The 16,541-nt window shown below is 61.0% G+C and overlaps 1 protein-coding gene across 1 annotated transcript; it reads left to right on the top strand.

Annotated features, from left to right (window-relative positions):
• Window positions 1–2,334: 2,334 nt before the first annotated feature.
• On the top strand, window positions 2,335–16,230 carry ZNF853 (zinc finger protein 853; the record flags this gene model as incomplete). Its single annotated transcript, XM_084883818.1, has 3 exons — window positions 2,335–2,592; window positions 3,468–3,555; window positions 6,248–16,230. The coding sequence occupies 3 exons, from the start codon at window positions 2,335–2,337 to the stop codon at window positions 14,230–14,232; spliced, it is 8,331 nt and encodes a 2,776-aa protein (XP_084739944.1). The 3' UTR covers window positions 14,233–16,230.
• Between the last annotated feature and the right edge of the window lie 311 nt (window positions 16,231–16,541).

Below are 16,541 nucleotides of genomic sequence, written 5' to 3'. Positions count from 1 at the left end.
TTTACAGAGAGGAAAGGAGAGAGATAGAGAGCTAGAAACATTGATGAGAGTCATCCATCAGCTGCCTCTTGCACGCCCCCTACTGGGGATGTGCCCGCAACCAAGGTACATGCCCTTGACCAGAATTGAACCAGGGACCTATCCATTGAGCCAAACCGGTTTCAGCAATCAAGAGTTTTTTTAAATGCATGGCTCCGTGGTTGAGCATCGACCTATGAACCCGGAGCTCAGGGATCGATTCCCGGTTGCAAGCTCGATCCCCAGGAGGGGGAGTGCAAGAGGCAGCCGATCAATGATTCTCATTGATGTTTGTATCTCTTCCTCTCCCTTCCTCTCTGAAATCAATAAAAAAAACAAACATTTTTTAAGAAAAGAACTTAGGAGAAAAACAGACTATTACATTATGCAAGTTTATAATTTCGTTTGCCTTTTCTCCAGTTCCTGATGTCCCAAACTTCACTCTGGTGTCCCTTAGCATCTCTCGAAGAGGGATGTCAATGGATGGCAAACCACGTGACAGCATCCTTAGCACGTCCGTGGGAAATGCAGCAAGAGAGCAGAAGTGGGTGCACTGGGAAGTTAGCAGACATTTCTGATGCTGCTGACGCCACAAGAACTGTTGGACTTACTCACATAGGCACAGTGCCACCTTGAGAAAAGCTCAGGAGGAGGAGAAGAGGGGACAGGGGTTTGAGCTGGGAGTGAAGTGTGGGCCGGAGGAAGACTGGAGGCTGGGGAAGGCACTTCCCTGTAACTTGCATCATGGAAGGGTGACAGCCCGCCCAGCAGAGCCTGCGCAGGAGGCAGAGGGGCAGGCAGAGAGGCTGGCTGAGGAGGACGAGGAAGGAGGACAGCCCAGGCCCTTTTTTATTTTTATTTTATTTTTAAAAAATATACTTTATTGATTTTCACAGAGAGGAAGGGAGAAGGACAGAGAGTTAGAAACATCAATCAGCCACCTCCCGCACACCCCGCACTGGGGATGTGCCCGCAGCGAAGGCACATGCCCTTGACTGGAATCGAACCTGGGAGCCCCAGTCCGCAGGCTGACGCTCCATCCACTGAGCCAAACCGGTTTCGGCAGCCCAGGCCCTTTTAGAACTCCTGGTGGCTACGGGACAAGAGTCCAGTGCTGCCTGGATGCCTAGCAAGATGAGGGGTTAGTGACAGGGCGGTCACTGGCGACATTAGGGGGCTGTCTGGGGAGTGATGGGGTGCAGGCCAGGTGGGAGAGGGGGAGAGGGGGAGAGGTGGCAGATGGGGATACACAGAACCACTAGGGCATCTTTCCAGGAAGATGGCCACCAGGGGCAGGGGAGAGGGGAGAGGGGAGAGGCTGAGGCCGTTAGAAAGCAGCAGGTGGGCGGGCGGGGCAGGAGGAGGCGGAGGGAGCGGGTGCCCTCCCAGCGCTGGAGGCCGGGCTCCTGCGGTGCAGCCTGTCTCAGCCACAGGTGGAGGGTCACCGTTTGCCACCGCTGACCCCAGAGGGCTCCACCTCCAAAGCTGGGTGTCTGTGGCTGCCCTCGGCCCCTCACAAGGCAGGTGTGCCCTCTGCCCTCCAGGGCCCCACTCTGCTGGCAAAGCCACCCCCAGAGATGCCAGCTTTTCTCCCCATCTCCCCCCAACACACACACACACACACACACACACACACACCATCCATCCCCACCCCCATCCCCATCTCACCCTACACGCCCCCCAACACACACACACACCCCTCCCCACTCCCACTCCATCCCCACCCCACCTTCCACCCCATCCCCATCCCCCAACACACACACACACCCCACTCCCACCCTCATCCCCACCTCACCCTACACCCCACCCCATAACCCCCCAACACACACACACACCCCACTCCCACCCTCATCCCCACCTCACCCTACACCCCACCCCATAACCCCCAACACACACACACCCCACCCCACCCTCCACCCCAACCCCATCCCCCAACACACACACACACCCCACCCCACCCTCATCCCCATCTCACCCTACACCCCACCCCATACCCCCCAACACACACACACCCCACCCCGTACGGCGCCTGGTTCTCCGAGCCGCCCAGACGCCGGAGGCGGTGCGGGCCGGGCCGGGGGCGCCGGGGGCTGCGGGCCGGGAAGGGTTAAGCCACCGAGCTGGCGGCGGCGGCTAGAGCGGCGGCGGGCCGGGACAGGATGCGGAGGCCGGGGGACTTCCTGTGCGGCCCGCCGCCCGCGCCCACCGCCCCGGCGGCCGGACGCGCTCCGGCGAGTGGACCGCGGCCCGGCCCCGCCGCCCGCCGCCCCCGCCCGCGGCCCGGAGCCCGGACCCGCGCCCGCCCGAGCCGGCCCCATGGCGCCCGGCCGAGGCCGAGGCCGACGGCGGCGGGGCCGCCCCGCCCGGGCCGCCGCGGAGGCCGGAGGCCGGGGCCGCGGGCGCGGGTCCCGCCGGGCCGGCCGCGGCCGCCGCCCCGGGCCCCCGGCCTCCCGCCCCTGGGCGCCCGGCCCGGCCGGCGGCGCCTCGGGAGCCAGCTGGCTGGCGGCGCTGCTGCTGCCGCGCTGCGGGCCACACCTCCCCGACATCCCCGAGATGCCCGAGGTGCTGTTCCAGGTGAGCGCGGGGCGACCCGGGGCGGGCACCCTGGGGCGGCACCCAGGGGCGGGCACCCAGGGGCGGCACCCGGGGCGGGACCGGGGGGCCCTGCTCGGCCGGGCGCTCGGAGAGGCCGGAGCCCCCAGGCCGGGGACCCGGGCTGCGGCTGACAGCTGCCTCCGTGCTGCGCGCCGGGACCCTGGCACTGGGCGCTGGAGGCCGGTCCCGGTCAGGAGGCCGAGCGGGAGCGCAGACTCTCCTGTGACTTCCCACGGCCTCCGGGGCGCCCAGTGACGGGGACCTCAGCTCCCCATCCACGCTCCCACCGCCTCCCCTGCTGCTCCCCTCTCCCCTCTCCCCTCCCCTCTCTTCTGTCCTCTCCCCTCTCCTCCTCTCTCCTCTCCCCTCCCCTCTCCTCTGTCCTCTCCTCTGTTCTCCCCTCCTGCTCCCCTCTCCCCTCTCCTCTCCCTTCCCCTCTCCTCCTCTCTCCTCTCCCCTCCCCTCCCCTCTCCTCTGTCCTCCCCTCCCTCCCCTCCCCTCTCCTCCCCTCTCCTCTCCCCTCCCCTCCCCTCTCCTCTGTTCTCCCCTCCCCTCCCTCCCCTCCCCTCTCCTCCCCTCCCCTCTCTCCGCTCCAGGAGGAGCAGGGGCCGGGCTGCTCCAGGCGCCAGTGCTGAGCTCCCCAAACCTCCGGAGGGGAAGCCCCCACCTCGGTGCCCGCCCCTCCCTGTCCCGGAGCAGAGGGCACCGACCTCCTTCCAACAGGGTGGGGCTGCGGGCTCTGGGGCCGACTGTGATCTGGGGGTTCCCTGGCAGTCTGCCAGGCTGGGGCTCCCAGCTCCCCGCCCCCTGACAGCTTCCTTCCTTCCTTCCTCCCTCCCTCCCTCTCCACGCAGCCGGCTCCCGGGAGGCTGCTGACCGCCAGGATAGAGCTGGGGTCCCGGCGGCTTGAAGATGGGCGCCCGGGGCCGGCCACCCTCTCAGGTGAGGGGCTGGGGGCCTCTGGCCTCCGAAACCTGGGGACGGCGAGGAGGCGCAGGCCGGCGCCGTCTGGAAGGGCACCCGGTTATTAGGAGTCGCTTTCTAGAAGGAAATATTTATCCGTTTCATGAAATCGGGATCTTCCTGGGAAAGTGACCAGAAAGCACAACTTTAAAAGCCAAACCTCTGCTTCCGGTACGAAAAGGAGCGTGTGATGGTGAAGCCAGACTGGGGGGTGGAGAGAGCCTCTGAGGTCTCTGCTGGCCCAGGAGGCCTCTGCCTGGGGGCGCAGTGCGGGAGGCGGGTGACCCCGTGACCCTGGTGCGGGAGGTGACCTCGTGACCCCGGTGCGGGAGGGGACCCCGTGACCCCGGTGCGGGAGGTGACCTCGTGACCCCGGTGCGGGAGGTGACCCCGGTGGGGGAGGGGACCCCGGTGCGGGAGGGGACCCCGGTGCGGGAGGTGACCCCGGTGCGGGAGGTGACCTGGTGCGGGAGGTGACCCCGTGACCCTGGTGTGGGAGGTGACCTGGTGCGGGAGGTGACCCGGTGCGGGAGGTGACCCCGGTGCGGGAGGTGACCCCGTGCGGGAGGTGACCCTGTGACCCCGGTGCGGGAGGTGACCCGGTGGGGGAGGTGACCCTGTGACCCCGGTGGGGGAGGTGACCCTGTGACCCCGGTGCGGGAGGTGACCCTGTGACCCCGGTGGGGGAGGTGACCCGGTGCGGGAGGTGACCGGTGGGGGAGGTGACCCGGTGTGGGAGGTGACCCGGTGTGGGAGGTGACCCGGTGCGGGAGGTGACCCTGTGACCCCGGTGCGGGAGGTGACCCGGTGGGGGAGGTGACCCGGTGGGGGAGGTGACCTGGTGCGGGAGGTGACCCCGGTGCAGGGTGACCCCGGTGGGGGAGGTGACCCGGTGCGGGAGGTGACCCGGTGGGGGAGGTGACCCAGTGTGGGGTGACCGGTGTGGGAGGTGACCGAGCGGCCGCCCAGTGCCCCTGGTTCGCAGGCTTCCTCTCCGCCCGCTCCACACCGGGCTCTGCGTCCGTCCTCAGGCCCCAGACGTTTGTCTCCTCGAAGGAGACGCCAGGCGGCAGGGAGCTGGCCAGTCCATGTCACGTGGGGCCGGGAGTCCTTTGCCGCCCGGAACCCAGCCTCAGGCACTCGGCTTCAGGCCGTCACAGTGGAGCTGGTGGCAGCCTTGACGCTTCCAGACTGGCTGTTCGTTTGCAAGGGAGCTGCTAGCCCGCAGCCGAGGGCCTCCGGGCATCGCCCACGCCCAGGGCCGGTGCCAGGGCGCTGCCCTCCCGCGGCAGCCGCAGGGTGGCACCCTCGGCCGTTTTACAGACACCGGGCGCTGGCCTGCAGGAGGCCAGGCAGCGGCTACCTTAGAGGCCGGCCGGCCGAGGGAGCCCTGGGGACTCAGGCCCCCCCCCCACCCGGAGCCTCGTGCTCTGGCTGGAACCTGGCTTCTTGCAGAAAGCTCGTGGCAGCGCTGCCCGGCAGCCTGACCGAAACGCTTCCCTCTTCACAGGGAAAGCAAGTTTCATTCCTCCGTGCGACCCCAGCCCAGGTCCGCGTGCGGCGGGGCCTGGAGGGGCTGGCTCACGGGTGATGACTGGGCACCAGGGGTTTCTTGGGAAATGGCGGGAGCCCGGACACCCATGTGGGGTCACTGCCAAGCTCCAAGGGGGGCAGCCCAGAGAAGAGGTCAAGGTCTGGGGTCCAGAGTGATGTGACAATCAGTCTTTGTGGTGCATTTTAAATATATATATATTTTGCTGGGACCGGTTTGGCTCAGTGGATGGAGCGTCGGCCTGCGGACTGAGGGGTCCCGGGTTCGATTCCGGTCAAGGGCATGTACCTTGGTTGCAGGCACATCCCCAGTAGTGGGTGCGCATGAAGCAGCTGGTCGGTGTTTCTCTCTCGTCGACGTTTCTAGCTCTCTGTCCCTCTCAATTCCTCTCTGTGTAAAATCAATAAAATATATTTAAAAAAAAAATATATATATATATATATGTATGTGTATATATATATATATATGTGTGTGTGTGTGTGTGTGTGTGTGTATATATATATATATATATATATATATATATATATATTGATTTCAGAGAAAGGGAGAGAAGAATCATTGATCCTCCTGCATGCCCCCGACTGGGGATTGAGCCTGCAACCTGGGCATGTGCCCTTGACTGGAATCAATCCTGGGACCCCTCAGTTTGCAGGCTGACTCTCTATCCACTGAGCCACACCGGCCAGGGCTGGGGTGCATTATTAAAAATATATATTTTATTGATTTTTTACAGAGAGGAAGGGAGAGGGATGGAGAGTTAGAAAATTCAATGAGAGAGAAACATCGACCAGTTGCCTTCTGCACACCCCTACTGGGGATGTGCCCGCAACCAAGGTACATGCTCTTGACCGGAATCGAACCTGGGACCCTTTAGTCTGCAGGCTGACGCTCTATCCACTGAGATAAACCATCCAGGGCTGGGTGCATTTTTAAGTCAACCCCTCTCCTCTGGGCATTTCTGTGTTGTCGTTGACCTAGTGCGCTCCGGCCCTTGGGGAGAGCTCAGCCGTGTCCGAGAGGGGCTGCACGCGGGGCAGGGCAAGGGGAGGTCCTGAGGGGCCGGACCAGAGAGCCGCCTCTAGAGCTTTCTCTCCTGACTTCCTGCCTTGTCCCCTCCAGGTGGGAGCGGGAGCCGGGGGGGAGAGGCTCCGGAGAGGAGCAGTGCACCGCGGCCAGTCATCTCTGCCCCAAAGCAGGCCAGCGAGAGCACCCCGCAGGCCCAGGCAGCACGGCAGGAGCTGCGGCCGCCGCAGCCACTACCGGGGCAAGGGCGGCGGCGACTATGGCAACGACCTCCAAAGCGACGGCCGCCAGGGCCAGTGAACCACCCACTGGAACACTGGATGGAACTGTGGCCGCCGCCGCCGCCCGCCAGGCAAGGACAGCTGCAGGAACCACAAGAAAGACACCAACCCCAGCAACACCTGCCACCGAAGCCACAGCTGCCGCTGAGGCAACAGGTGCCAGAGCAGCCAACGCCAGAGCAGCAGCAGGAACAGCCGCCGCGGCAGCAAGAACTACAGGAAGAACCCCGGCCTGGGCAGCAGGAGCCACTGCGGCTGAGGCAGCAGCAGGAAGTGTTACAAGCGCAGCAAGAACAGGAGCAGCAGCAGGTGCGACAGCAGGAACAGCTAGGACAGCAGGCACCGCCGCAGCAGCGAGGACAGTCACAGATCCAGGAGCAGTTACAGCAGCGGCAGCAGCGAGGACAGTCACAGATCCAGGAGCAGTTACAGCAGCGGCAGCAGCAAGAACAGTCACAGATCCAGGAGCAGTTACAGCAGCGGTTGTTGCAGCAGCAAGAACAGTCACGGATCCAGGAACAGTTACAACAGCGACAGCAGCAGCAAGAACAGTCACAGATCCAGGAGCAGTTACAGCAGCGGCAGCAGCAAGCACAGTCACAGATCCAGGAGCAGTTACAGAAGCGGCTGTTGCAGCAGCAAGAACAGTCACGGATCCAGGAGCAGTTACAGAAGCGGCAGCAGCGAGGACAGTCACAGATCCAGGAGCAGTTACAGAAGGGGCTGTTGCAGCAGCGAGAACAGTCACAGATCCAGGAGCAGTTACAGCAACAAGAACAGTCACAGATCCAGGAGCAGTTACAGCAGCGGCTGTTGCAGCAGCAAGAACAGTCACGGATCCAGGAACAGTTAGAACAGCGACAGCAGCGAGGACAGTCACAGACCCAGGAGCAGTTACAGCAGCGGCTGTTGCAGCAGCGAGAACAGTCACAGATCCAGGAGCAGTTACAGCAACAAGAACAGTCACAGATCCAGGAGCAGTTACAGAAGCGGCAGCGGCAAGGACAGTCACAGATCCAGGAGCAGTTACAGCAGCGGCTGTTGCAGCAGCAAGAACAGTCACGGATCCAGGAACAGTTAGAACAGCGACAGCAGCGAGGACAGTCACAGATCCAGGAGCAGTTACAGAAGCGGCAGCGGCAAGAACAGTCACAGATCCAGGAGCAGTTACAGCAGCGGCTGTTGCAGCAGCGAGAACAGTCACAGATCCAGGAGCAGTTACAGCAGCAAGAACAGTCACAGATACAGGAGCAGTTACAGCAGCGGCGGTTGCAGCAGCGAGAACAGTCACAGATCCAGGAGCAGTTACAGAAGCGGCAGCAGCGAGGACAGTCACAGATCCAGGAGCAGTTACAGCAGCGGCAGCAGCAAGAACAGTCACAGATCCAGGAGCAGTTACAGCAGCGGTTGTTGCAGCAGCAAGAACAGTCACGGATCCAGGAACAGTTACAACAGCGACAGCAGCAGCAGCAAGAACAGTCACAGATCCAGGAGCAGTTACAGCAGCGGCAGCAGCAAGCACAGTCACAGATCCAGCAGCAGTTACAGAAGCGGCTGTTGCAGCAGCAAGAACAGTCACGGATCCAGGAGCAGTTACAGAAGCGGCAGCAGCGAGGACAGTCACAGATCCAGGAGCAGTTACAGAAACGGCTGTTGCAGCAGCGAGAACAGTCACAGATCCAGGAGCAGTTACAGCAACAAGAACAGTCACAGATCCAGGAGCAGTTACAGCAGCGGCTGTTGCAGCAGCAAGAACAGTCACGGATCCAGGAACAGTTAGAACAGCGACAGCAGCGAGGACAGTCACAGACCCAGGAGCAGTTACAGCAGCGGCTGTTGCAGCAGCGAGAACAGTCACAGATCCAGGAGCAGTTACAGCAACAAGAACAGTCACAGATCCAGGAGCAGTTACAGAAGCGGCAGCGGCAAGGACAGTCACAGATCCAGGAGCAGTTACAGCAGCGGCTGTTGCAGCAGCAAGAACAGTCACGGATCCAGGAACAGTTAGAACAGCGACAGCAGCGAAGACAGTCACAGATCCAGGAGCAGTTACAGAAGCGGCAGCGGCAAGAACAGTCACAGATCCAGGAGCAGTTACAGCAGCGGCTGTTGCAGCAGCGAGAACAGTCACAGATCCAGGAGCAGTTACAGCAGCAAGAACAGTCACAGATACAGGAGCAGTTACAGCAGCGGCGGTTGCAGCAGCGAGGACAGTCACAGATCCAGGAGCAGTTACAACAGCGGCTGTTGCAGCATCAAGAACAGTCACAGATCCAGGAGCAGTTACCACAGCGGCAGCAGCGAGGACAGTCACGGATCCAGGAGCAGTTACAGCAGCGGCATCAAGAACAGTCACAGATCCAGGAGCAGTTACCGCAGCGGCAGCGGCGAGGACAGTCACAGATCCAGGAGCAGTTACAGCAGCGGCAGCAAGAACAGTCACAGATCCAGGAGCAGTTACAGCAGCGGCAGCAGCAAGGACAGTCACAGATCCAGGAGCAGTTACAGCAGCGGCAGCGACGAGGACAGTCACAGATCCAGGAGCAGTTACAGCAGCGGCAGCAAGAACAGTCACAGATCCAGGAGCAGTTACAGAAGCGGCAGAAGCGAGGACAGTCACAGATCCAGGAGCAGTTACAACAGCAGCTGTTGCAGCAGCAAGAACAGTCACAGATCCAGGAGCAGTTACAGCAGCGGCAGAAGCGAGGACAGTCACAGATCCAGGAGCAGTTACAGCAGCGGCAGAAGCGAGGACAGTCACAGATCCAGGAGCAGTTACAGCAGCGGCAGCAGCAAGGACAGTCACAGATCCAGGAGCAGTTACCGCAGCGGCAGCAGCGAGGACAGTCACAGATCCAGGAGCAGTTACAGCAGCGGCAGCAAAAACAGTCACAGATCCAGGAGCAGTTACAGCAGCGGCAGCAAGAACAGTCACAGATCCAGGAGCAGTTACAGAAGCGGCAGAAGCGAGGACAGTCACAGATCCAGGAGCAGTTACAACAGCAGCTGTTGCAGCAGCAAGAACAGTCACAGATCCAGGAGCAGTTACAGAAGCGGCAGAAGCGAGGACAGTCACAGATCCAGGAGCAGTTACAACAGCAGCTGTTGCAGCAGCAAGAACAGTCACAGATCCAGGAGCAGTTACCGCAGCGGCAGCAGCAAGGACAGTCACAGATCCAGGAGCAGTTACAGCAGCGGCAGCAAGAACAGTCACAGATCCAGGAGCAGTTACAGCAGCGGCAGCAGCAAGGACAGTCACAGATCCAGGAGCAGTTACAGCAGCGGCTGTTGCAGCAGCAAGAACAGTCACAGATCCAAGAGCTGTTACCGCAGCGGCAACAACAAGGACAGTCACAGATCCAGGAGCAGTTACCGCAGCGGCAGCAGCGAGGACAGTCACAGATCCAGGAGCAGTTACAGCAGCGGCAGCAGCAAGGACAGTCACAGATCCAGGATCAGTTACAGCAGCGGCTGTTGCAGCAGCGAGGACAGTCACAGATCCAGGAGCAGTTACAGCAGCGGCAGCAGCAAGGACAGTCACAGATCCAGGAGCAGTTACAGCAGCGGCAGCAGCAAGAACAGTCACAGATCCAGGAGCAGTTACCGCAGCGGCAGCGGCGAGGACAGTCACAGATCCAGGAGCAGTTACAGAAGCGGCAGAAGCGAGGACAGTCACAGATCCAGGAGCAGTTACAGCAGCGGCAGCAGCAAGGACAGTCACAGATCCAGGAGCAGTTACAGCAGCGGCAGCAGCAAGGACAGTCACAGATCCAGGAGCAGTTACAGCAGCGGCTGTTGCAGCAGCAAGAACAGTCACAGATCCAGGAGCAGTTACAGCAGCGGCTGTTGCAGCAGCAAGGACAGTCACAGATCCAGGAGCAGTTACAGCAGCGGCTGTTGCAGCAGCAAGAACAGTCACAGATCCAGGAGCAGTTACAGCAGCGGCAGCAGCGAGGACAGTCGCAGATCCAGGAGCAGTTACAGCAGCGGCAGCAAGGACAGTCACAGATCCAGGAGCAGTTACAGCAGCGGCAGCAGCAAGGACAGTCACAGATCCAGGAGCAGTTACAGCAGCGGCAGCAGCAAGAACAGTCACAGATCCAGGAGCAGTTACCGCAGCGGCAGCGGCGAGGACAGTCACAGATCCAGGAGCAGTTACAGAAGCGGCAGAAGCGAGGACAGTCACAGATCCAGGAGCAGTTACAGCAGCGGCAGCAGCAAGGACAGTCACAGATCCAGGAGCAGTTACAGCAGCGGCAGCAGCAAGGACAGTCACAGATCCAGGAGCAGTTACAGCAGCGGCTGTTGCAGCAGCAAGAACAGTCACAGATCCAGGAGCAGTTACAGCAGCGGCTGTTGCAGCAGCAAGGACAGTCACAGATCCAGGAGCAGTTACAGCAGCGGCTGTTGCAGCAGCAAGAACAGTCACAGATCCAGGAGCAGTTACAGCAGCGGCAGCAGCGAGGACAGTCGCAGATCCAGGAGCAGTTACAGCAGCGGCAGCAAGGACAGTCACAGATCCAGGAGCAGTTACAGAAGCGGCTGTTGCAGCAGCAAGAACAGTCACGGATCCAGGAGCAGTTACAGCAGCGGCTGTTGCAGCAGCAAGAACAGTCACAGATCCAGGATCAGTTACAGCAGCGGCTGTTGCAGCAGCAGGGACAGTCACAGATCCAGGAGCAGTTACAGCAGCGGCTGTTGCAGCAGCAAGGACAGTCACAGATCCAGGAGCAGTTACAGCAGCAGCAAGAACAGTCACAGATCCAGGAGCAGTTACAGAAGCTGCAGCAAGAACAGTCACAGATACAGGAGCAGTTACAGCAGCAAGGACAGTCACAGATCCAGGAGCAGTTACAGCAGCAAGGACAGTCACAGATCCAGGAGCAGTTACAGCAGCGGCAGCAGCAAGAACAGTCACAGATCCAGGAGCAGTTACAGCAGCGGCAGCAGCAAGGACAGTCACAGATCCAGGAGCAGTTACAGCAGCGGCTGTTGCAGCAGCAAGAACAGTCACAGATCCAAGAGCTGTTACAGCAGCGGCAACAGCAAGGACAGTTACAGATCCAGGAGCAGTTACAGCTGCGGCAACAGCAAGAACAGTCACAGATACAGGAGCAGTTACAGCAGCGGCAACAGCAAGGACAGTCACAGATCCAGGAGCAGTTACAGCAGCGGCTACAGCAAGGACAGTCACAGATACAGGAGCAGTTACAGCTGCGGCAACAGCAAGAACAGTCACAGATACAGGAGCAGTTACAGCAACGGCAGCAAGGACAGTCACAGATACAGGAGCAGTTACAGCAGCGGCAGCAAGGACAGTCACAGATCCAGGAGCAGTTACAGCAGCGGCTGTTGCAGCAGCAAGAACAGTCACAGATCCAAGAGCTGTTACAGCAGCGGCAACAGCAAGGACAGTCACAGATACAGGAGCAGTTACAGCTGCGGCAACAGCAAGGACAGTCACAGATACAGGAGCAGTTACAGCTGCGGCTACAGCAAGGACAGTCACAGATACAGGAGCAGTTACAGCTGCGGCAACAGCAAGAACAGTCACAGATACAGGAGCAGATACAGCAGCGGCAGCAGCGAGGACAGTCACAGATCCAGGAGCAGTTACAGCAGCGGCAGCAGCAAGGACAGTCACAGATCCAGGAGCAGTTACAGCAACGGCAGCAAGAACAGTCACAGATCCAGGAGCAGTTACAGCAGCGGCAGCAGCAAGGACAGTCACAGATCCAGGAGCAGTTACAGCAACGGCAGCAAGGACAGTCACAGATACAGGAGCAGTTACAGCAGCGGCTACAGCAAGGACAGTCACAGATACAGGAGCAGTTACAGCAGCGGCTACAGCAAGGACAGTCACAGATACAGGAGCAGTTACAGCTGCGGCAACAGCAAGGACAGTCACAGATCCAGGAGCAGTTACAGCTGCGGCAACAGCAAGAACAGTCACAGATCCAGGAGCAGTTACAGCAACGGCAGCAAGGACAGTCACAGATACAGGAGCAGTTAGAGCAGCGGCAGCAAGGACAGTCACAGATACAGGAGCAGTTACAGCAGCGGCAGCAAGGACAGTCACAGATCCAGGAGCAGTTACAGCAGCGGCTGTTGCAGCAGCAAGAACAGTCACAGATCCAAGAGCTGTTACAGCAGCGGCAACAGCAAGGACAGTCACAGATCCAGGAGCAGTTACAGCAGCGGCAGCAGCAAGAACAGTCACAGATCCAGGAGCAGTTACAGCAGCGGCTGTTGCAGCAGCGAGGACAGTCACAGATCCAGGAGCAGTTACAGCAACAAGAACAGTCACAGATCCAGGAGCAGTTACAGCAGCGGCAGCAGCAAGAACAGTCACAGATCCAGGAGCAGTTGCAGCAGCAGCAGTTGCAGCAGCAGCAGTTGTTACAGCAGCAGCAGCAGCTGCAGCAGCAGCAGGAAGAGCTGCAGCGGCAGATGTTGGAACAACAGCAGTTACAGCAGCAGCTGCTGCAACAGCAACAGTTACAGCAGCAGATGTTGCAACAACAGCTGTTGCAGCAGCAGCAGCTGCTGCAGCAGCAAGAGCAGTTGCAACAGCAGCAGCTGCAGCGCCGCCCAGTGGAACCGGAGGAGAAGGAGGAGGAGCAGATGGTGGAGCTGCAGCTCATGCCGGTGGACTTGGAGTCGGAGCTGGAGCAGCAGCGGCAGGAGGAGCTGGCACGGCAGCAGGAACAGCGGCAGCTGCAGCTCAAACTGAAGGAGCAGCTGCAGCAGCTGGAGCAGCAACTGCAGCTGGAACAGGAGCAGGAGGTGCAGCTGGAGCTGACCCCGGTGGAACCTGAGCTGCAGCTGGAGCTGGTGCCCACTGTGGGGGCAGGCCCGGCTTCTGGACCTGGTGCCTCGGGACCTGTCGTGGTGGGCCCCCCGGGCTACGTGGTGTTGCAGGAACTCGTGGTGCTGCCAGCCGTGGCCCCTACACAGCCGGCTGTGGCCCTGCCACCACCAGCTGTGGTGCCACCGCCAGCTGTGGTCCTGCCAGCCGTGGCTCTGCCGCCACCAGCCATGGCCCCACTGCCACCAGCCGTAGCCCCGCCCGCTGTGGCCCTGCCAGCCGTAGCACTGCCGCCACCAGCCGTGGCCCGGCCACCACCAGCCGTGGCCCCGGCAGCCGTGGCCCTGCCAGCCGCGGCACCGCCGCCACTGCCACCGCCGCCACCACTGCCACCACCGGCCATGGCCCCACGGCCGCCGGCCGTGCTGCCCATCCCAGGCCCCGCCGGCAGCGCCGCCCTGACTCCAGCCCGGCAGCGGCGACGCCGGCACGGCCGGAACCGGCCGACCACCTGCAGCGAGTGCGGCAAGGCCTTCAGCCGCAGCACTGACCTGGTGCGGCACCAGGCCACGCACACGGGCGAGCGGCCGCACCGCTGCGGGGACTGCGGCAAGGCCTTCTCGCAGCACTCGAACCTGGTGACGCACCAGCGCATCCACACGGGCGAGAAGCCCTACGCCTGCACGCACTGCTCCAAGCGCTTCGGCGAGAGCTCGGCGCTGGTGCAGCACCGGCGCACGCACACGGGCGAGCGGCCCTACGCCTGCAGCGACTGCGGCAAGTGCTTCAGCGTTTCCTCCAACCTGCTGCGCCACCAGCGCACGCACTCGGGCGCGCTGCCCTACGTGTGCGCGGACTGCGGCGAGCGCTTCCGCCACAAGGTGGAGATCCGCCGGCACGAGCGCCAGCTGCACGGCGCCGGCCGCTCGCGGGGCCTGGGGCTGCTCCGCGGGCCGAGCGCGGGCCAGGCGGCCGGGGGCAAGGCTCCGTGACCGGGAGGGGCCGCCCCGCGGACAGGGGACTCACATCGTGGCCTCCTCCGTGGCCCGGCTCCGTGGTCCAGCGGGATAACCTGGGATGGCGCCCGGAAGAGGCTCCCTGCGGGTGGAACACGTTCACCCGCAGAAACACTCGGCGGGAGAGGCCGGCGTGGCCGGAGCGGCACAGATGTGCACGTCGGCACCCGCGGCACAGGCACAGGCACGCGCACGCACACGCGCACGCACCGGATTGGGTACCGGTGGTCCAGAAGGCCGCCAGCTTGCCGCCCTGGGCACATTGAACTTTCAGGCACCGAAGGGACCCTTGGTGACAGTGGACACGGAGCGCACATTAACCAGGGGATCAAATCCACCTGGGGTCACCCCAGGCGGTGGGGGCAGTCCCATGTGCTCGCAGGAAGGACGTGGTCCGGGGAGATTTAGTCCAAGGAAACGGGCGGACGGCCGCCTGTCTGCACCAGCAGGAAAGGGTGAAGGCACATTGTCCTCAGGGCCGTGTGCCCTGGAAATATTTTCTCATCAGGGCGGCTAGAACCCGACTCATATGTGTGTGTTCTTTTCTGTTTGTTTGTTTTTAAATAAATATTTTATTGATCCTTCACAGAGAGGAAGGGAGAGGGATAGAGAGCTAGAAACATCGATGATCGAGAAACATCGACCAGCTACCTCCTGCACATCCCCCACAGGGGATGTGCCCATAACCAAGGTACATGTCCTTGACCGGAATCGAACCTGGGACCCTTCAGTCCGCAGGCTAATGCTCTATTCACTGAGCCAAACCGGTTAGGTCCCGTGTCTTCTTTTTTAAAAAAAATATGTTTTTATGGATTTCAGAGAGGAAGGGAGAGGGAGAAAGGGATAGAAACTTCAATGATGAGAATCATAGACCAGCTACCTCTTGCGCGCCCCCTACTGGGCATGGAGTCTGCAAACCGGGCATGCGCCCTGACCGGTAATGGAACTGTGACCTGGTTTATAGGCCAATGCCCAACCGCTGAGCCACACAGGAAGGGCAGTGCCCTCTTGACTGGAAGCCTGTGGCTGAAGCAGAGGGCATTCTGGGAGGGCTGTCCAAGGGAGTGATCCCCCCGGAAAGCACTCTGGGGTTCTCCCCCCTCCCTGCCGTCCTGTAGCTCTAGGCTTCTCAGGTGCTTGCCCAGCAGCTGAGGTTGGGGATGGGGACCCCAGGCATGGGCCTCTGGGCCAGGCTGTGCAGCGGCTGGCCTGAGCAGACCAGCCTCAGCACTGGGGGTCCAGGGAGACTGCTGGGGACAAGGACGGAGACACCAGCAGTGCCCTTACATTTACAGTCACCTGGGGGTCGCTGATGTCCATGGGAAAGCAGGCGGGTGGTTAGGCCACCCCCCACAGCCACCCCAGCGCTGCCTGCCCCTGGCGTCCGGTCCTACCTGCGGCTGCTTACACCCCACCCTCCTCCCTCCTGCTTCTCCTTTACCAACATGGCCTGCTACGGCCCACAGTGTGTTGGTAAGTGAGAAAGAAAATAAACACGTGGAGAAACGCATTGTCCTGTCTGCATTTACCTCTGTTTTTTTTTTTTTTTAATTTATTTTTTTAATCCTCACCCAAGGATGTTTTTGCATTGATTTTTAGGGAGAGTGGAAGGGAGAAGGAGAGACAGAGGGGAACACCAAAGTGAGAGAGACATCGATTGGTTGTCTCCTGCATGTACCCTGACCAGGGCCCGGGCCAGGGAGGAGCCTGCAACCAAGGTACATGCCCTTGACCGAAATCGAACCCGGGACCTTTGGCCCGCAGGCCAATGCTCTCTCCCGGCTAGGGCCTGCCTCTGAATTTTGCACAACGTTTCCTGGTTGCCCTAGACTCGTGGTCGGCAAACCATGGCTTGCGATCCGCGGTTTGTCGCTCTGTTGACTAATGAGTTGGCCGACCACTGGGGTAGGCGCGTACCGGTATTCACAAGCAACAACAGCAGCCTGTCATTATTGGAATCGAGAGTCTAGGTAAGTGGTCTGCAAACTCATTAGTCAACAGAGCGCCAAACTGCGGCTCGAGAGCTAAATATGGCTCTCAAGCTGCAGTTTGCCAACCACTGGGTTAGACTGAAGGCACTTGTCTCCAGGTGCATCCCAGTGCTCCTCACCCAGCCCCTTCCTTCCAGCTGGGCCCTGGGCTGGGGGTGGGCTTCCTCCGTGAAACCCCCGGGGGAGAGCTGGGGTGGCGGGAGAGCCGGGGCGGTGGGGGAGAGCCGGGGCGGTGGGGGAGAGCCAGGGCGGGGGGGGGGAGAGCCGGGGCGGCGGGGGAGCCGGGGCGGCGGG

This window comes from Pipistrellus hanaki, assembly GCF_964339955.1.
Source record: "Pipistrellus hanaki genome assembly, chromosome: 5".
Classification (NCBI taxonomy): Eukaryota; Metazoa; Chordata; class Mammalia; order Chiroptera; family Vespertilionidae; genus Pipistrellus; species Pipistrellus hanaki.
Note: the sequence above shows the minus strand (reverse complement) of the source record. Positions and strands in the feature narration are given on the sequence as shown.